The sequence below is a fragment of the Peromyscus leucopus genome, chromosome 15, assembly GCF_004664715.2.
Source record: "Peromyscus leucopus breed LL Stock chromosome 15, UCI_PerLeu_2.1, whole genome shotgun sequence".
Lineage (NCBI taxonomy): Eukaryota > Metazoa > Chordata > Mammalia > Rodentia > Cricetidae > Peromyscus > Peromyscus leucopus.
Genome location: NC_051076.1, coordinates 54072848 through 54095145, shown reverse-complemented (window position 1 = coordinate 54095145; position 22298 = coordinate 54072848). Strand labels below are relative to the sequence as shown.

Below are 22298 nucleotides of genomic sequence, written 5' to 3'. Positions count from 1 at the left end.
TCAGGTGAGCCCACTTCCGTGCACTCGCCCAGCATGTTTAATGAACACCTACCCACAGAAGGCCATATGCACACACAAAGATGGAGAAAACACGAAAGAATATTCAAATGCATCCAAAGCTTGTCTATGGGAACAGCAGAATGGGTGAGAAAAAAAAAAACAGAAATAGTTTAAATATTAAGTAGCATGAGAAAATTAATATAAAAGAGCTCCAAACAAATAGCTACTAAATCAACAGAGGAAAGAAACCCATGTATCTACATGGTAAGGTAATAAAGGTTGATTTGAGTTGAGCTCTGAGACATGAGTAAAATTTCAGCTGGCAAAGAACTCCAGAAATGAGTAGGGAGTTTGCTAGAACCCTCTAGCTTCTGCCCACACCAGGGCACTGAAACTGCTCTCTAGTCACTGGTGACTTCCTAATTGCTGTATCGTCCCTGCAAGCTCCCAGCACACTACTGCTCATCACTGCTGGCTTCTCTGAGGCAGAAATACAGACTCTGGTTTTCCTCAACCTCCTGGTCAAATATCTTTGTTTCCCTTACTAACATCACCTCAATTTCGAAACACAGAATGCCCTGAGATTCTTTCTCATATCTCTTCTATAATCTTTGGGAACCTCATACTTCTCTACGGGTTTTCAAAAATTATTTTATATGTGTGTTTATCCTAAATGTGTATGTGTGCCACATGCCTACCTGGTGCCCACTGAATGAGAAGAGAGCATCAGATCTCCAGAAACTGGAGTTACAGACAGTTGTGAGCTGTTGCCATGAGTACTGGGAACTGAATTTGGGTCCTCTGCAAGAGTAGCAAGTGCTCTTAACAGCTAAGCTATCTCTCCAGCTCCCCTTTTCTACAGTTTTTATCTTTTATTTCTATACAGAGAATTTCCACTGTCACCTCCTACTTTGAGTTCTTTACCCAGTGAACAGTGCCACTGGCTAGCTATGAAACCTGGTTCACATAATGCCATACAGTGTCACTATCTTACTCTAAAAAGAGAGTGATAATAATGTATGCTCTAAAGTATGGTTGTGGGATTAAGTAAAATTGTTTAAGGGTATCGCAAAGTAAAAAGCACTATAGAGATGTACAGTTGTATTGTAATTCCAAGAACAAGTTTAATCTTTCCTACTAGTGAAGACCACTGATTGCATTTACCTCTCTCACATGACATGCATTTTATTTATATAATGCCTTTTATTCTCCTACTAGGTACAGTCAACAAAACCACTTAATGAATATGAATGGGCTGTATGCTGAAACCTGAGTATAACACTAAAGTCAGTGTTCCTGAGACACTGGTAGGTACTAGAGCAGAAGCAAGTGCACAGTGCTATAGAGACAGAAATGGAGTGAAAAGCACAGGCAGGAAAACACAGAAAGGGGCTTGTACTAGTTGCTATCTTCTAACAAAAGCAACCTAAGGAAGGCGGTGTGGCCCACAGGTCTAGGATCTACGGTCCACTATGGAAGGAAAGGTGGAGTAGTCAGGAGGAGAGGTGGTTGGCCACATCAAGTCTGCAGTCAGACAAATGCTTGTGCTCAGCTAGCCTCTGCCCTCCCCCCACTTCATGTAGCCTGGGAACCCAATCTACGGAATAGTGCCACCCAAATTTATGGGGTATCTTCCCACCCCGATTATAGCCTAATCTAGAAAGTCCTTCACAGACATGACCAGAAATTTGTCTCCAAGGTGATTCTAGATCCCATCAAGTTGATAAGATAACCATCACAGGTCTAGGTTCAAGTACTGAAGACTTAGTCCCTAGTTAGTGTCTATACTCACTGAGAGATGATTGGATCATAAGGGCTCTGACTTCACTGATGATAATGCATAATTTGGTGGCATTCTCAGGAGATGGTAGGAGGTAAGTAGGTCACTGGGAGTTGTTGCAGGGTATTTGATCATACTGTGAACCCCGAGATTGCGTTAACTAAATAAAATCAACCATAGGTAGAGAAGCACAAGCAACCAGTGACTGGAAACAACCCCAGAGTGTGAGGGGGAAGCTGGTAGGTCCGAGAAAGAGAGGCACAGGAAGTAGAAGGAAGGAATATCCAGTTGGAGGAGTTTTGTTTTCAGACAGAGTAGGACAGGCTCTCTTTCTGAGACAATGGCTGAGGGAGAAGGTTGCTCCACTGCTTTCTCTGCCTCTCTGAGCTAGCAGATTTTTACTCCAGCATCTGGCTCCTGAGTCTTTACTGGTAAAATAAAAGGGCAGTGACTTAGTTAAAACAATACTGGTCTCCCTAAGAGGAGGCGGCTGAGGCAGCGTTGGGATGCCAAGGCTCTCCCAGCCCATGGCCTTAGTATAGAGGTGGCTGAGCAGAGGCAGTCAGCAGCTGAGGCACTGGTAGAATCAGGTGTAGTCATGGTGCAGCAGATATAAAAACAACAGGGAGTATCTTGATTCTCACCCTTATCTGTCTCTACTTCTGGGATGTTACAATGTGAGCATCTCTGTTCTACCACACCTCTCTGACACTGACATTCTGCTTAATCACAGGCCCTGAAACATGGAGCCAGCTGACCGTGGACTGACATCTCTAAAACGTGAGTCAAAAATAAATCCCCTCTTACATAGTCCTTTCAGGTACTCATCACTACAATCTGAAAGACATTAATACAGGCTCCAACTCTTCTATCTTCCTGTATCAGAAAAACACTTCACTCTTCTAGACCCTACACTTTCTAAAAGAACCCACTCAACAAGTATTTATGATGGTTTGAAATGAATTTGAAGGCACAAATAAACATTCAAGGCCAGGAATGCTGAGGTCATATTTGAGGAAACCAAGCAATCCAATTTAGCTACAATACGCTCTGCCTATGTAGAGCAGTGGAAATGTCTGTTGGAGCTATATCTGAGGCTTTGAAGGCTAGGCTACAGGGTTTGGGACTAACTCAGCACGCAAAGATGAAATGAGGGCGCTGGCCATAGAAGATTGCTAAATAGAAGTATACTTTGATCATAAGGGTGTTGTCAATATTTTATTCCAACAGCAGTCTGTGCACTGGATAGTTTTATGTAAACTTGATGCAAACTAAAATCATTTGAGAAGAGAGAACCTCAATTAAGAAAATGCCTCCAGCGGGGTGGCAGTGCTGCATGCCTTTAATCCCAGCACTTGGGAGGCAGAGGCAGGCAGATCTCTGTGAGTTTAAGACCAGCCTGGTCTACAGAGTGAGTTCCAGGACAGCCAAGGCAACACAGAGAAACCCTGTTAAAAAAGAAGAGAGATAGGAGAGAGAGAGAGCAAGAGAGAGAGAGAGAGAGAAAGAAAGAAAAGAAAGAAAGAAAGAAAGAAAGAAAAGAAAGAAAAGAAAAGAAAGAAAGAAAGAAAGAAAGAAAGAAAGAAAGAAAGAAAGAAAGAAAGAAAGAAAGAAAGAAAGAAAAAGAAAAAAATGCCTCCATAAGATCAAGCTATAGACAAACTTCTTGTACATTTTCTTAATTGGTGGTTAATGGGGGGAGGTCCCAGTCAATTGTAGGTGGTGCCATCCCTGGGCTGGTGGTTCTGGATTCTATAAAGAAGCAGGCTGAGGGCTGGAGAGATGGCTTAGAGGTTGAGAGCACTGACTGCTCTTCCAGAGGTCCTGAGTTCAATTCCCAGCTCCCACATGGTGGCTCACAACCACCTGTAATAAGATCTGGTGCCCTCTTCTGGCCTGCAGGGACACATGCAGGCAGAATACTGTATAAATAATAAATAAATCTAAAAAAAAAAAAAAAAAGAAGCAGGCTGAACAAGCCAGTAAGCAGCACCCCTCCAGAGCCTCTGCATCTGCTACTGAATCCAGGTCCCCCTGTTTGAATTCCTGTCCTGACTTCCCTCAGTGATGGACAATGGGTAGAGAAACATAAGGCAAATAGAGCCTTTCCTCCCCAACGTGCTTTTGGTCACTGTGTTTAATCATAGCAATAGTAACACAAACCAAGACAGCCTGTAAGGAATAAGACCTGAGGCAGGAGCATAAATCATGAAGCAATAGCAACAGTTTTGGTAGCTCCCTCCCATTTTCTTAATACCATAGTGACTAACAACAACAACAACAACAACAAAATGTAACATAGAACAAAACCAAGTATGAATTCCAGATACTGTGTGAAGACTAGACTATGGGGGTACTCGGTAAATAATACAAATAACAAAAATACACATTTGTAACTTTTGGTGGGTGTAATACAAGCAAATTCACAGCAAACTACAAATGATTAATAATAGAAAAAAATTTAAAAATTTTAAGTGGCTTCAGAGATGGACAAAGAGTCAGGAGCACTGGCTGCTCTTCCAGAGAAGCTGGGTAACATTTCCAGCTCCCACACAGCAGCTCACAACCATCTGTAACTCCAGTTCCAGACCGATGCTGTCTTCTGGCCTCTACAAGTACTGCACGCATGTAGTGCACAGACAATCAGGCAAAACACCCATATACATAAAAATAATAAATAATTTAAAGGAAATCCAAGGCTCCATGAATAAAAAGTCAATTCCCCTTTACTGAAAACTTATCTGACATCTGCCTTCTCTATAAAACTAATGGCATCTAACTTCCTTTGATGGCAGTCAATGAACCTCAGATTAAGACATGAAGAGCTGTATTGTCACTGATTGAGAGAAACTATCAGCAAAGTCAAACACCGACACACAGCCTCAGTCCTTCAACTTACAACAAACTAAAAATAATTTGGAAACAAAAACTATGATCTTGCATTTGTGCTAAATATATGTAGTTTTTGTTTTTTTCTTTTTTTCCAGGTCTGTGTCCTTACATTTTCATCATTTCCTAAACAATATAGTATAGGCGTTATTTACACTGTACCAGACAATATAAGCAGCTGAGAGATGGTTTGAAGTACACCGGCAGGTGCACACAAGTTCTATGCAAACATTGTACCAACACACAGAGACTTGCACATCTAAGGATTTTGGTTATCTCCTGAGCCAGTCTCCCATGACACTGAAGGATACATGTATGTATATATATATTATTAATGAGAGTAATAAAAAGTCTGATTTGTTCTTTCACAAATTCTCTCACTTGGAAACTAAAGAAGTTTGCAAAACAGGAAAGTAAATTAGGATTCAGTTTTCAGAATCAGAGTGACACAATAACTAAATGAAAGTTTTTACCAGTGTGTTGAAAACATGGGGCCTCAGTCTCTCTCTGAGCCCCATGCCTCGGCATGCTGGCTTCCTAGACTGTGGCTCATCTGTCAGTCTCAGGGTAGGACAATTGATTCCCTCAGCAAGATCTCTCTATGCACCTCACCATATGGCTGCACTAGGACTGGAAGGTACATGTTAACTGAGCTCAAGGCGTTTATAAGCATGCTGTCAACAGCAGCTCAATCTCCTGGGAACTGTACTTCAAGCTCTCTCTGGAAGCCTGTGAGGCCTGAGCAGCCTGACAGGCAGTGAACATGAAGGGCCTTTGCATTACCTGCCTCCTTCTCAGTTTCTGATTCAGAAACTTCATCTTCTCCTTCCTCTTCCTCTGAGCTGGAGCTGCTCGAGTCCTTGTTTTCTTCCTCTGTTTCTTGGGACTTGGGGCTCTCTTCCTCATAAAGCATCTTCTCCTTGCTAAATTAATTTGGAAGCAATTCAGAAAGGATAAACCATTTAAGCTCACTGACAATCAGGTTAATAAAAGGAACAAGTCTATAAATCTGTATGTAGAAGCAACAGTAAAAACATGGAAATCTTTCTTATACCTGTATGTTTTCTTGGACCCTTGGCTTTTCAACAATATAAGGCTTATTATTGATTTTAGAACATGACTCAATGATATTTTGTCCATTCAACATACAGATAAAAGAGAACCATGAATGATAAGGGTAAGATGGTAATGGGCAGATAAATATTTTTAGAAGTCATCAAACAAATCTTTACTGAGTTTTATTACATCCCAGAAACCTCGCTAGATACTGAAACAGTGGTAAACAAAGGGACAAATTCTTGAGCTGAGGAAACACCCAATACAAGAAGTGGGAGGGCAGGACTAAGAACCTCCAGGCAAGGCTAAAAGAGATGATGCCAATACAGTGTCTCAGGGTAAAGCACATTCATTCATCCTCAGCTCTCCACCACATCAGTGCCATCTCCCCTCACCCCAAAACATTTCCACATCTGAATCTTGTTTTAACATCAAAATTCTCCAGGATCACCCACACAGAACACCAAGCCCATCTAATTCCTTGTATCTTACTTCTTAAAGAGTCCACTCTGAAACTTGCGGTTCAGGTCTGACTCGATGAGCTTATTCCGTGTCTCCTTTTCACTTCGAAGCTAGAAATTAAGAAAATAGAGAGAAAAGGAAAGAAGTTGACTATTTGTAAAAAAAAAAAAAAAAAAACCAATAGTATCAAGAAGTGCCAAAATGGTACCATCATTCTGAAAAAATTAAAAATTAAAAAACAGGACAAAATCAAAGAGGGAGAATGGAATCCAAGAAAAAGACAAGCACACTGAGTGGTGGTGGTGCACACCTTTAATCTCAGCACGTGGGAGACAGAGAGAGGCAGATCTCTGAGTTCGAGGCCAGCCTGGTCTACAGTGTGTAGCCGGTATCTTTACATGTTGCTTGTCATGGCGGCGGCGGCGGCTGGCAGTGTCTCCTGACTCAGCCTTCCTGTTCCCAGCATTCTCCTCTCTCTTTGTCCCACCTATACTTTCTGCCTGGCTAATGGCCAACCAGCACTTTATTTATTAACCAATCAGAGCAATACATTCACAGCATAGAAAACATCCCACAGCAACAGTGTGAGTTCCAGGACAGCCAGAGCTACAGAGAAACCCTGTCTTGAAAAACAAAAGACAAACATATAATCACTGTACACCATGTCTCCTTGGAAGAAAGTTAACAGAGGAAAATCTTTATCCAAAGTAGAAGTAAAACCATGGTCCTGGAAAGTCAAGAAAATTGTCCCTTCAAAATCTCAAATCAAAGCAAATAGGAAAAAAATAAAAAGCCTAGCTTCTAAAGGATAAAGAAAGAGACAAAAGAAATCTGGGAAGAATTTTATGATCCACATACCAAAATAAGTTGTTAATAATTTTAACAAAATTGCAGGCAAATACTATATGGAAAATAAGTTATTATTTCTTCTATTAGATGTATGCTATTAGAATTGGTCTGATACTTAAATGTATATTCTAGATCAGCAGTTCTCAACATAATAGTAGCAAAATTTCAGTTATGAAGTAGCAACGAAATAATTTTATGGTTGGTGGTCACCACAATATGAGGAACTGTATTAAAGGGTTGCAGCATTAGAAAGGTCGAGAATCAGTGCTCTAGACAAAATATACTTATGTCCTTGGGGCCTAAAGTTATGCAGAGAACAAAGAGAACCACCATCCCCTTTAGTATAGTAAGGTTATGTGGTACAGCTGGGCTGGGTGTATAAGCCTATCACACCGGTTACTAGGGAGGCTGAGGCAGAAGGATTGCAAGCACAGACTAGCCTGGGCTAAGGAATGAATTCAAATGGTTGGGGGAGATACCATTTATGCTCCAAACCCAATTATGTTAGTTAAAGAGCGCAGACTGTGGACTGAAATCTCTGAAGTCAAGATAAATCTTCCCCTTACATAGTTCCTCTCAGGTACTCATCACTACAATAGAAAAGACACTGATACAGGCTCCAACTCTTGTAACTTTCTGTATCAGAAAAACACTTCACTCTTCTAGACCCTACACTTTCTACAAGAACCTACCCAAAGAGAATTTAATTTGAAATGAATCCGGCTGGGTGGCAGTGGCTCACGCCTTTAATCCCAGCACTTGGAAGGCAGAGCCAAGTAGATCTCTGTGAGTTCGAAACCAGCCTGGTCTACAGAGCGAGATCCAGGACAGGCACCAAAACTACACAGAGAAACCCTGTCTTGAAACCGCCCCCCACACCAAAAAAAAGAATAAACGAATTCAAAGGCACAAATAAACATTCAAGGCCAGGAATGATGAGATCATATGCTGTGGAATAATGCTTTTGCACGTTGGTTTAATGAAATGCTGATTGGCCAGTAGCCAGGCAGGAAGTATAGGCAGGATAAGCAGACGAGGAGAATACTGGGAAGAGGAAGACTGAGTCAGGAGATGCTAGCCCACCATCCAGGGAGTAGCATGTAATGGCATACAGGTAAAGCCACAGAACACATGGCAATATATAGATTAACAGAAATGGGCTGAGTTTAAGTGTAAGAGCTAGTCAGTGGAAAGCCTGAGCTAATGGCTGAGCAGTTTTAATTAATATAAGCCTCTGTGTGTTTACTTGGGTCTGAGTGGCTGCAGACTGGGCGGGACACAGGAAAACCTTCAGCTACAAATGGCACCCAGACATGGCGCAAGAATTTCCACTCAAAACATGAGAAAGCTTTAAAAAAAGGGTTCTAAAATGGAGCCAAGAGCAGCTTCCTAGTTGTGTCTCTCAGGAAAGCTGTAATACAGAGATGCAACAGCCTGCGGGCTTGGGCTACAGTATGGTGGGTTCATGGCATATGGGCTTGAGCACAGCATGGCGGATTCCTGCTACTATACACAGTGGCTTCTGTGATCCGCATAGTGCACTGTGTGGTGGATTTAGTTTTTGATAGTATAAAAAAAAAAGGGAGGGGGAGTTTCTGGGCTACATACTGCTTTGATAGAGGCTTAGATCCCCTGCCTCCCAGAATCAGCAGAAAATTATTTCCACCATGTTAGAAAGCTAAGGTGGGTGCAGATAGCAGCCAAAGCTGCTATTTAAGTCCTAGTCATTCTACAGTTTAAAACAATAGATTCACAAATAAATCAGATTCAGATTAAATAAACCTCTAAATGGTTTACAGTCTATGTAAAAATGTACATAGGCTTGAAAGAGAGAGGAAAAGGAATATAGACAGTTATATAAAGAAATAGTTTTAAAAAATAAAGTCTTTGAAAGAGATAGTAAAAGTAATATAAAAAATATGGATATCACACAGAGAGTCTGGATTATGTTGTCTTTGGGATTTTTAACTGCAGAGAGATATTTGAGTGTAAAAGCTGCTGAGTTAAATTAATATATATTTTAAAGATATCTTGATTTCGAAATTTATGCCTAAGGATATGTTGCTTTGGAAAAGAGGTTCTGCTTTTGTTTCCACAGAAGATGAGAACCTATGGATTGCTTCCAGGCTAAATATGGTTTGACTAGCCAAGACCCCCTAAAAGGTCTCCAATGACACCATGGCCCAGATGATCCAACAACCAGAATGGTTTCAAGGCAACTGGCTCAGACAATGTAGCCTCACAGACTACTCCCATCAGGACTTGACCATAGTTCTTAATTTTCTCAGGATCCCCATAAGAATACAGCGCCCTTTATTAGCAGGAAGCAGCCTAGAAAACTATGCCCACATTCCCAAAAAATGGATTATAGATGTCTGTCTTTGTTTAGGTTGTTGGTTACAGATGGTTATAGGTCATAGTCAATATCTTTCTAAAGAAAAAAGGGTGCTATGATATACATACAATAGGATGAAAGGATAGATTATTGAATCTATTTTTAAAGAGCAACTTGTTTAAAATGTTTTACATTGCTACGGATTTTAGTTTATGGACACAAATTTAGAGCTGATTTTGCTATACTTTATATATATATTTCTACTCTCATTTAAAGTATTTTGTTTATGTAACTCATTTAAATTATAATGGATAATTAAATACAGTTTAATAATTAGTCTTCTATGATAGTCAAACTTATAGTCATGTTAAATTTTCTAAGTATACATAGATATAATTCAATTAGGTAGGCAATCTTCAAATACTTCAAAGACCTACAAAATATGACATTTAAAATGTTTTAAAAACTTAGACTTTCTGGACAGTGAGACATATCTGGTCCTGGCAGCATTGGTTTATTTCAAAGAGAAAGATGGGCATCGAAGACTCCATATGGAGTTTATCTTCTTCTTGGCAAAAATAGGTATTTGGGCAAGAAAGTATTCTTGCCTGGACTGCTTAACAAAATGTTGTATAAACTGGACATGCAGGACCCACAGGAAGGTGACCACTGAACTTTGCATGGCAAAATGGTTCTTCAGGTTCCTGCTTCACAGAAGAAACTGCCAGACATTCTCTAAGACACAGAGAGAAAAGTGACTGAGAGACTAGACCTACAGGCTGAAGATGGATGCCCCAACACTGCAGAAGAACTTTGGATGACTGTCCAGGCAGCCAGCTGTCTCTGTCATTCTAGATTTTTGGAAGTTGCTTACAATGCACTTCCTGTTTACTTAGGTAATATTATATCCTTCTGAGGTCTTTGATGTAGTTGAAGACTAGATAGTTAAAATTTCCTTAGTCATGATAAAAGAGAAGTTAGATATGAAACCTTAGACTCACAAATATAAGATAAACAGAATATTTTATTTGAATTTACCAAATATAAATAGACTAGATACTGTAATTCATGCTTGATAATTGTTGTGTTATATATAATTTTACTATGTTAAAGTTAAAACTTTCCTTTTTAATTAAACAGAACAGGGGAAATGCTGTGGGATAGTGTTTTTGTACACTGGTTTAATAAAACACTGATTGGCCAGTAGCCAGGCAGGGTAAGTGGGATAAGCAGACAAGGAAAATTCTGGGAAGAGGAAGGCCGAGTCATGAGATACTAGTCCACAGTCCAGGGAGCAGCATGTAACAACACACAGGTAAAGCCATGGAACACATGGCGACATACAGATTAACAGAAATGGGCTGAGTTTAAGTGTAAGAGCTAGTCAGTAGTTAGCCTGAGCTAACGGCCAAGCAGTTAAATATTATTAAGCCTCTGTGTGATTATTTTATAAGCAGGCCACGGGACTGCAGGGCCCAGGCAGGACTGGAGAAACTTCTAGCTACTGTCATATTTGAAGAAATCAAGCAATCCAATTTAGCAAATTTAGGCAATTTTTATGTGAGTCTAAATTACTTTAGAGGACAAAATTTTACAAAAAACACAAAAATTTAACTATGCAAAACAGAGCTCTAGCCTAAGGAAGGATGCTGCTGTGGTAATAGCATTAACACTGAATTTGGAATGTCCTAGCACTTAGCTGATCCTAAATACTCAGCAAAGAAAACAAATGAGCTTCATGTACGTGGCTTTCTAAATGAGCCTTAAAGTAACAAGAATTCTGCTTCAGGGCATAGAGATGGCTAAGCTGCTCTTCCAGAGGACTTCCCAGCACCCACAATGGCAGCTCACAACTGTCTGCCATGTACCAGGTGATCCAACACCTTTACATCGATGCACATAAAATAAATTACTTTAAAAAAAAAAAGAGTTCTGGGGCTGGAGAAATGGCTTAGAGGTTAAGAGCACTGACTGCTCTTCCAGAGGTCCTGAGTTCAATTCCCAGCAACCACATATTGGCTCACAACCATCTGTAATAAGGTCTGTTGCCCTCCTCTGGTCATACATGCTGTATACATAATAAATAAATAAATCTTTAATTTAAAAAAACCATGGATGGGGGAGGGGCTCTTCTATTAAAAAAAAAAAAAAGAGTTCTGCTTCAATAGTCCAGACATGATGCCAAATACTCCTCACATTAGATACATTGATCTGTCACATCTCTGAGTTATACAGTTCTGAATCAAAACCCACTCTATTTCCCACATTTGCCCTAAACTTAGGTTCACATACCCTGCAATATATGCAAGCAGAAAAAATTAAGGAAAGCTGGTACTTTTTTTTCTTTCTGTCCTACACTAATTTTATTCCCCTGTCCAAATTACCCATTGGCAGAAAATGAGTTGGTCCCTCTTTACCTGTGTACCAGAGGTGGTTTTCCATTCACGAACAGCACATATATGTAGCTCTGCTGCAGAGCACCAAGCAGAAAGGCAGATGAAATCAATGAAGGTTTTACAGTAAGGAGGAGAGAGAAGAGGACTGTTTCATCCATCTGAAGTAAATGCGAATCACTAACCAAGTACTGTCCAACACCACGTGACACCTGCAGTATTACTGACTTCGTTCCTCTCTGTAATCGACTTCTAGCTGCCTGTGGGCTACTTCATGCTAAGTAGCTTTACAACCTAGTCTCTTTAAGCAGACTGTTGATAATTTCTGAAAGGAACAAGTAACATCTGTGAAAGGCAGATACATCCGGTTCAACTCTGAACCAATGGCAATGAAGCAAGAGACAGAGATACCCAGGGTAAACTATAAACTGCTAAGAAAGCCTTGAAAGCATCAACCAGACTTACCACAGTTTGCTTTTTCTGAAGCATCTCCAAGTGCTCCACAAGACCTTCATCAGCCACATCAAATGGCGTCTGGCCCTAGCAGGACAAAGGGGCACCATGACAGATAGAAAACAGAAGCAGCAATCATGTGATGTCACCAGGGACTATTCTCTATTTACTTGCTGTCTTTTACTCCTAGATACAAGCTGAGTGTCCTTTATCCAAAATGCTTAGGAGCAGACGTGCATATGCTCATCTTGAGACCAGGACCCAAGTACAAACACAAAATCAATTTATATTTCACATATAGCCTAAAGATGGTTTTGTATAATATTTTATGGTATGGATAAAAATTCATGTATGGAATTTTCCACTTGGGGTATCATATCAGAGCTCACAAAGTCTCAGCTCACAAGCATTTCAGATGTTAGACTTGGGTTAGAGATGCCCAGCCCATAGCCGGCTCCCTAATCTGTCTGCTCTACATTGAGATGCCTTCATACATCACAGAGGAGACACTTTAAGGAACAGCAAATGGTTTAAGCACAGGGTTTGTTGTGTCCAACGGTAGTGAGGAAATGTTGCAGTGGCACTTTTTCTAACGCTATGGCCTCTTTGCATAATCAAGGGGAATCCCTATTTATAAATTCTATTCTAAAGTATTATTGTGATGACAAATTCACTAAGTGCCCTTTAAAGCCTCAAAGGAAAGTTTGGGGCACAGCCACACTGAAGACCAATAGGAATGAGCTCCCTTTAAGATAGAGGAGGGAAGACAGGAAGGTTATTTCTTTTAGGAAACACCAGTACATGCTCTGACCTATTGTCTGAGAATGAGACCTGGATTCAGGAGTTATACGAGACAGACAAAACCATGTGTCTGGATTCTAGAAAAATCAAGCGATGTGGGATAAGAGTCCCAGGGCTTCTAAGGTGTTTGGAGTGAGAGTGAGGACTGCTTTCAGTCAAAACTGAACAACCTTTGCCATCAGTGATGTTCTTGAATGACTCCATGTGCAGAGAGCTCGGCTGCTCAAAGACTGGGTTGAAAAGAGAGTAAAATCCTTCCTGTCTCACCACAGACAGGACAGTTAGGTTCTCCAAGTTCATTTGTTGTCAAGAGCAACTATCTCTTTTCATTTCCTTTTGTTTTAGGGGCCTCGACACAAGCAGAACCAGATGACACGGCTGGTGGACTTGTACTTGACCGATAACGAGCAGCGAGGCGAGGCGGCGGCGGCAGACAGCACAGCTACAGTGACGCGCACCCTGAACCGCCAGCTGGGTCTCAGCGGAGCCTTGCAGCCACGCCAGGCCCAGGCACCTGATCTCCCTGCCCTTCGAGAGGGTCAGGCTCACTAACCAGTTTGTTCCGGATATCCATGTCACAGAGAGCTTCTGCCAGGATGGAACAGGCCTCTTTCACTCCCCAGTGTGCGGCAGCATGAAGAGGAGTCCAGCCATCATGGTCCTGGACATTGAGCTCATAGCCAGCCTGAATTAAAAGTCTAGAAGGGAACCCAAAAAGCACATTTATGCCCTTGATTTTATAGTTTTCTACTAAATAAGCTCTCACTCCACGAATACTTCAGTTGCAGGATAACCTCCAGATATCCCGTGATTCCTCTAAGGAACAGCCTGCAATTCATATTACTGCTTTGAGCACCAATTACCATCTTTACTGAACCTCTCCGTAAGATTATACATATGGCATTCTCGACACATTTCCATGATACACTGTGCTGGCTAGTTTCTGTCAACTTGACATAAACATGGATTACCTAGGAAGAGAGAACCTCAACTAAAGAACTGCCTCTACCAGACTGGCCTATAAACATGCCTGTGGGGCATTTTCGTAATTGCTAATGATGGGGGAGGCCCAACCCACTGTGGACAGTGCCATCTCTAGGCAGGCGGGTCTGAACTATATAAGCCAAGCAGCTGAGCAAGCTAGAGGAAGCAAGACAGCAAGCAGCTTTCCTCCTGCCTCTGCTCCGCTTGAGCCGCTGTCCTGACGTCCTTCCCCGGGGATGGACTGCCATCAGGACATAGAAGGCAATAAGCTTTTTAATCCCTAATATTGCTTTATTCGTAGTGTTTGTTACAAGAGGAACACACAGAGCAGTGTGTACCTAAGACCAACTAAAACCTAATTCACTTAGCCAAGTTACACAACTCTACTACAGGGTATACTTTGCATTTTCCAGTTCAGAAAGGAATTCACATATAAAATGGGGACTCAAATAGCTCTAGGATACTTTACCAATGAGCTTTGTAGGTGACCTTTATAGAACATGACTGTTTTCTGTAGAATCCCATACCTCCAATTCTAAAAATATACACAGAGGGTTCTAGCTAACCATAAAGCTACAGACTGACTTGCATCCATGTTATGCAAGAGGAAAAATATGATTTCTAAAATCCAGATTGTACTGTGCTATCCTCTCAGGAACTGAACAGCATGACTCCTGTGTTCGGGCAGAAACAGAAAAAGCACCGACACACTACTGTACCTACTAGAAAGGCCATCTTAGGAAGCATGTGAACACTGGAAGAGTCCAACAACAATACAGTGCCATTAGCACCCCTGGGGTCTAGAAATTCTGTCAACACTAATCACTGCGAGCCACATAACCCATGACTGCAAGAAAAGTGAACCAAGTAACATAGCAGAGTCCAACTCTCTTTGCCTGCTCTTCTAAATTACATTTCTGCATTGATTCATCTGATGCCATGTGAGTATGATTGGGAGGGCACACACATGCCACTGTGCACAACTGGAGGTCAGAGGACAACTCGGAGGAGTCAATTCTCTTTTTCTACCACACAGGAGATTGAACTTAGGTCATCAGGTTTGGTAGTGGATGTTTTTACCCATGGAGTTATGTGTGTGTGTGTGTGGGGTGTGGTGTACACACACACCCACACAACTGTCTAATTTTCATATGAAAACTGGATATTGCATACTCGAGATCTATAATTGATTGAATGAGCCCAGAAATCGTCTAAATCATAGAACCAGAAAGGTCACAGGTCTGTACAGTCAGAGGAGGAGGTTTCAGGAGAGCTGATGACACATCACGGACCTGAGAGAGGTCTTCCAGTGCCACTGTGCCTCAAGTGTATCTAACATCATGTACCTGAGGGACAGGGACCCTAATAGGAAGGGGGACCACCCACAAAGGAACACCAGCAAAATATGAGGACAATTTACAAGGAAAGAGGAAGCCAACAAGAAAACCCACCGTAGTTAAAAAGGTAAGGACTTCTGCTTCTAAGACTCGTCTCTTTCCCCCCAGGCCCCAGCTACACACCTGAGGACTTCGGAGTAGCCCTTGGCAGCGGCGACATGCAGGGCTGTGGCCCCGGAGCGAGCCTGCCTCACGTCTTCTATTTTCCCACTGTTGAGCCACTGGCGGGCGTCCTGCAGCATCTGCTGCTCTTCCTCCTTTCTTGACTGCTCCAGGTCAACGCCTACAGAAGCCAGACACCAGACAGCAGCGTTACTAAAGCCACCCATGTCTGACAGGTGTTTCCTCTCGAGTCAAAACATACAGACTTTACCACAAATAATAGTTCCCTCACCAAGCTGGTAACTCATTCAATTTAAAGCAATGGCATTTGTATTACAAAATTAGCAATGCTAAATAGCCAGGCTAACCACCGTGTGGTACACATTCATGAAGGAAACATACCTAACATTGTTTTCAGCAGAACATAAAACCAGAGGGGATATTGCTTTTACTTTACAGTATTTGTATGAAGCTATAAATTCACATGTGATATGATCTTAGTTTCCTAACAATCCTGTGGGATAACTACAACAGCTATTACTAGCCTCACTTGTCATGTGAAGAAAGAAACACAGGAAGGCTGGGTGCTTTGCATATGGTCACACACACACATCAGTGGCAGGGCTGCCATTAGAACGCCTTGATGCTCTTGGCTCTTTTCCACGCACTACACCACAAGATTACTATCAAAGGTCTTCATTTCGGGTAGGATATACTCTGGAAAAGTGCACTCCTCCTAAAGCTCATTTCCATATGCACTTGCACACACTTACCTGAAGCTACATAGAGCAACCAGAGATTAGCAGGTGATCTGAAGCCAACACTTAAGCATCTGCTTTTAAGGCAATGTAGATTTTGTTTCCCTCACAATCATATGGAGGTACTCCCAAGAGTTCTTCCCTTTATCCAACAACTCTCCAATATCTAGGCCAGTAAAGAAGGGCCTTAAGAAAGGACACTCTTCATTATACAAAATAATGAAACATTCTGAGTACAAACACACCCATTCAAAAGGTTCTGTACTCAAGTATACTTTCTCTGAGCGTTTAGTCTTCTTTTTGGCTCTTAAATAAGAAGCTATGAACTGTTAGGGAACTGTCTGTCTGGGGAGATGCACAGGGTGAAGAGGAAGCCTATTTAGACACAGTGAAGCATACAGACAAATGCTGTTTCCACAGAGCACAAGGGAAGACTCGGCAATCAAAGTCAACAGAGTGGACTCTCAAACTAAAACCTAATTTAAATTTGTAAACTGTAAAACATTTTAGGAGATGAATGGGGGCTGGAGAGACGGCTCAGAGGTTAAGAGCACTGGCTGTTCTTCCTGAAGTCCTGAGTTCAATTATCAGCACCCACATGGTGGCTCACCACCATCTACAACTGTAGTCCTAAGGCATCTAATACCCTCTTCTGATGTGCAGATGTACATGCAGGCAAAATATCCATACACATAAAATAAGTAAATCCTTTTAAAAAAAACATATTTTAGGAGATGAAATGAGTGAGATGAGAGGATAAACTTAGTATAAAAACTTTTAATTCGGTAAGGCACAAAACAACAGGTGGACCTAGGTAATAGCATAACCTAACTATCCATCACTCAAGGCAGGCTTAGTTAGTGTACCTTCTCTAAAAGGCGAGATACTTCAGGTTTCCTTGCAGATTTGCCAGTCCTATGGTTTGCCATGACTACTCACCTCTGCTGATGCAGTATAAAAGCAGCTTTGGATAATAAACAAGCAAGTGTGGCCAGACCCGGCCCTAACTGTTCTAAAGGACCATAGCATGAAAAGACTAAAGCTTTGGAAAGAACTTTGGTTATTCAGAAGAGCTTCCCCTATCTTCAGTCGCTACAGATCCCATCCAGAGTTTCATGATAGTTTTAACAGAATCCTAAAACCTGCTGTCCATGGTTAGTCAATAACTTTACATTGAAAAAATTCAAAAGCTAGGTGTGGTGGTGCTTGCCTGGAATACTGGTAGGGAGAAAGGAGATTTGAGGCATCTGTCCATGGACAGCCTGGACAATACTGGGTATAAAAACAAAACAAAATGACTTTGAGGTGTCCAACAGGAGAGCCCCACATTATTCCCAGAAATTAGTTTCTTCTAAAACTACAAAAGAGGAATAAACAATTTCAGAATATAGTCTTCTAAGTTAGGTTTCTTTCCTCGAGAAACTATGAGAACCAGGCATGGTGGCTCACACCTGCAAATCCCAACATAGGGAGGCAGAGGCAAGAGGTCTGCTGAAAGTCTGAGGACAGTCCAGGATACAGAGTGAGCTCTAGGGTATGTGTAGCTATGAAGTGGGAGCCTGTCTCTCAAAAACACAAACATACAAACAAAAGAAACTATCAGAATAGTTTCCATGGTTACTACAGCTCAAGGCCCTTTCAGAGGTTTTAGGAAACAGTCTCCCAGTACCACTTGCAGCTCTCAAAGGAAAACGACACAGTCACAAAACGCATTTGGCCACACTAGAGTCCAGCCCTTCTTCAGCCAATCCTGTGTAGCACAAGTGATACAAAGTACACACACACAAAGAACAGTACACAATCTTCCTCCGGTCACTCCTAACTCCAAGATCAGCACACAACCTTAGAATAGCAAAGACGAGGAAGGCCTGGTCATCATTTGGGCATCCGGCCTAGGCTTGTATGAGTTATTAAGAGGTCTGATGACGAATGCTGTGTGGACAGATTTAATCCTGCCCTGTCACATGATAAGGGGCAGTGTGAGAGCTTTGCTAACCAGCCGCTCTCCTAAGTTACCTTGCTTCTTTACTTGTTCCAGAAGAAGGTCTTTCATGGCTGGCTCTTCTGCAAGGTCAGAAGGAACTTCACCCTCGCTGTTCACAATACCCACACTGGCTCCATGGCTAATAAAATACCTGTGTGGCAAAAATCAATATTATTTCTGTCAATCTGAGATCAGTTTGTACTGTGTCTTGAGTTCAATGTACAGCAAGGCATACTTGGGAGTTTTAAATACGGTACAGATGAGGTGGTTTCTTATTCATTTATTATTAATTTCATACCCTAGTAGTCTTCAATAATTAGGACCATAGATTTCCCATTTCCCAACAAAAGCAATGTTTTCTTACATACTAATATTTACTTATATACTTCTTTTTCTTACAAAACCAAGTAAAAAAAGATTTCTTACATATGCATATTCCTAACACCAATTCTTACACTTCTAGAAACACTAAGTCTTTCTAAATACTATAAGGAGCAGCATGGGGTGGGGTCTTTGGCCAAGCCTGCATCCTAGTACTCAGGATGTTGAGGCAGGAGGAGCTGAAGTTCGAGGTCAGCCGAGCCTATGTGCTGAGTTCACGACAAGTCTAAACTACAAAGTAAGACCTCAACTTGGTGCCGTGAAACAGGGAAGGCATGCAGCCCTCACTCACGCAAACTAGGATCCAAATAATCGTTCAAAAAGACTTCCTACACTGCTAGTATTAGAAATAGGAACATTTCAAAGCTAAAGGTAAATAAGCAGTCCTGCATGAAAATTTGTTTGCAGTGCTAAGGTGAAGGTTGCTTAGTAGTGCTGTAGGTGTGAAAACTGCAGACTAAAGTATGTATTCGAATTGGCATGAATTTAACTTCCACAAAACAAGTCATCTATAGGAATCTGCATTCATAAAGAAAACTAACTTACTGAAGAAACATTTAAAATGCTAAGCAGATTCTGCATCCATACAGAATATGTATCCTGAAGAAAAAAGAGGCTGATAATCTCAATACCTTATCTGCATCTTTTAATTTTCAGTGTTCTCTCTCTCTCTCTCTCTCTCTCTCTCTCTCTCTCTCTCTGTCTCTCTCTCTCTCTCTCTCTCTCTCTCTCTCTCACACACACACACACACACACACACACACACACACACACATTTAAACAGAATTATGCTGAAGGCACTGTAAATGCAACTGAGCACTCTTACCCTCTAATTTAAGGAACTGAGGCTCCCACACCAACTGTGGGGAAGAGGGCACTTGCTGACAGGCCCAACTGTCTGGGTTCGACCCCTGAACAGTGGAAGGGGAGAACGGACCCCTACAAGCGGCCCTCTGACTTTCATATGGAAACTATTGCACACACACACACACACACAAATTACATGCAAAAATAAACAATGTTGTTAAAGAATCAAAGTTCAAACATGTTAAGTAATTTTCTCAAGAAAAAAATTTTAAGTAAGAAAAAAAAGTGATTTTTCTCAAAAACACATAACTAGTACTGGTAGAAGCTATTAGGCTCAGTCTTTTGCATGTAAGTTTAGATCAAATTAGTTTTAGGCCAATTAGAATCCCAACAATACGCCAGGCAGTGGTGGCACATGCCTTTGATCCCAGCACTCAGGAGGCAGAGGCAGGCAGATCTCTGTGAGTTCGAGGCCAGCCTGGTCTACAGAGTGAGTTCCAGGACAGCCAGTGCAACACAGAGAAACCTTGTCTTAAAAAAACAAAAACAAAAAGTTAAATAAATAAATAAATAAATAAATAAATAAATAAGTAAATAAATGATCACAATAATTCTAGGACTACTATCAGACACTCAGAGGTACTAAAAAGGTAAAGAAAAACTATGTAAATTATCTTCCAATTCATTCAGAGATTCAATGAACATCAACAATTAAATCAACATTTATTGATCTACTATGATGATATTCAAAGAACCACATTTTTAGTGTGTTAGACTTTTTTTAATCAATATATGTATGGGCCATGTATTTGAGAATTGGCAAAGAAGAAAAAAATCAATAAAAATGAAATTAAAAACATAACTGTGCTTTCTTAGTGCCTAGTATCCTGGAATAATAGGGCCTCAATAAATGTTGATATATCAACTCCACATATATACCACTTGTGGTGGTTTGAATACGAATGGTCCCCACAGGTCACAATTGAATCCTTGGTCACCAGGGAGCGGCACAGTTGAAAGGGTTAGGAGGCATGCCCTAGTTGGAGGAAGTGTGTCACTGGGGGTGGGCTTTAAGATTTCAAAAGTCCACACCAAGCCTAGAGTCTCTCTCTCTTCCTGCTGCCTGCAGAGCCAGATGTAGAACTCTCACCTACCTCTCCATGTCCGCCTGTGTGCCGCCATGCTTCCCGCCATGATGACAATGGACTAAACCTCTGAACAGTCCCAATTAAATGTTTTCCTGTATAAGGGTTGCTGTGGTCATGGTGTCTCTTCACAGCAATAGAACACTGCCTAAGACACAGTTCAATGGCATTTCCTCCCTCAGAGACTCAGAGAAAGATATCTTACTCGACACTAAAATAAATTCCTTCTATCCATATTTTTAGGTCTGTCAAGTGCCACCATTGTATCCAATTATTCCCTCATTACTCCATAGTCAGTAGTTTTTCCTTTTCTAGTTTCTTCCCTCAAGCCAAATGATCGTCCACCTATACCTCCCGTGCCCTGAAATACAAATAATATACACAATAAGCACACAATAAATACTGGTCTAACTGAAATATACACTCTAATCAAACCCAATCATTTACTAGTCCCCCCAGCCCCCAACTCCTAGCCCCTTCACACCCAGCTCTGCTCCTTAGGGTGAATTATTTCCTAAAAGTGAATGGAACAAAAACTCCTTCCTTTCCCATGTAGGTACCTTTCACATCTTTCAGGGTCCATTTCAAACTCTTTTGCCTTCAAGAATCTCGCCTGTTCCCCCAACTGAATTCTCTCTCTCCTTCCTTTAATGCTACCCTCCTGGCCCTGTAGACATTAGTTGCACCTCTTCCATAGCAGACCTTGTATCTTGGTGCTTTCTCTCTTCTTGGCATTCTATAAACATTGCTTGAACTAAATGCAATATCTTGGTCTCCATTCTAACATGTATCCATCCTTTCCTGAATCAGGTTACCCAGGTTACACAGGCTGCAGCTTCCCCCTTTTCCGATCTGCTCTGTGTATGTGTACATGAGCATTCCATGAAACACACAAGAAGGTCAAATGACAGCTTGCATGAATCAGTTCTTTCATTTCACCATGTGAGTTTCAAGGATCAAACCTGGTGCTCAGATTGGACAGCAAGTGCCTTTCCTTGTTGAGCCATTTCACTGGCTCCCTTTGCTAGTCTTCTCAGGAAAAAAGTACAGAAATAAAATGTGGTCTTTAAAAAGCTCAAAATACATCAGCATTGCAATAAACTGTAAGTCATGCTAAATGTTGGGGTCAATCTGCTGCTTCTAAATTAAACACCATTAGGAATAATCGAGCTATTCTACTTGAATTCAAAATGAGGAAAAAATAAACTCTACACACACACACACACACACACACACAGAGAACAGAGACACACACAGAGAGAGAGAGAGAGAGAGAGAGAGAGAGAGAGAGAGAGAGAGAGAGAGAGAGAGAGAGAGAGATATGCATGGCAGAAAGGATTGCCCAGGAACATGAAATAGAATGGCCATGGGTTTCTCCTGAAGAAAGCCAGTTTCTCTGTCCTTCATTCCCATTTCCTTGAAGTCCAGTGCTGCCAATTTTCCTAGAAATAAGTTTGAGGTATAAGTTCTTCAAGACACAAACAGATGCCAGTGTGGAGTTGGCACACATGTGTAACCTCAGCACTTGGGCTACTGAGGCAGAAGGATTGAAGTTCAAGGGCTGCCTGGGCATAATGGAACCCATGGTAAGCAAGCCAGAGCTACACGGTGATACACTGTCTCTAATTTTTTAAAGTACTTTTATTATTTTGTGTATATGGGTGTTTTGTCCTAGTGAATGTCTGTGCACCGCATCTGTGCACAGCCCTTGGAGACCAGAAG

The 22298-nt window shown here is 41.4% G+C and overlaps 1 protein-coding gene across 8 annotated transcripts in view; it reads right to left on the bottom strand.

Moving 5' to 3' along the window:
* Positions 1-22298, bottom strand: part of Ppp1r12b (protein phosphatase 1 regulatory subunit 12B) — a 216566-nt gene that overhangs the window by 135250 nt on the left and 59018 nt on the right. For 7 of the 8 annotated variants that reach the window (XR_005093025.1, XM_028876629.2, XM_028876626.2 and 4 more), the window contains 6 exons: positions 18276-18394; positions 15523-15682; positions 13572-13716; positions 12230-12304; positions 6218-6297; positions 5453-5592 (listed from right to left, as the gene is read on the bottom strand). Coding sequence is in view for 7 of the 8 variants with exons in the window: in XM_028876629.2 (XP_028732462.1) it covers positions 5453-5592; positions 6218-6297; positions 12230-12304; positions 13572-13716; positions 15523-15682; positions 18276-18394 (719 nt within the window). In the remaining variant the exon portion in view is untranslated. The remainder of the gene's footprint in view (positions 1-5452; positions 5593-6217; positions 6298-12229; positions 12305-13571; positions 13717-15522; positions 15683-18275; positions 18395-22298) is intronic. The other variant, XM_037211393.1, reaches the window with a different exon arrangement.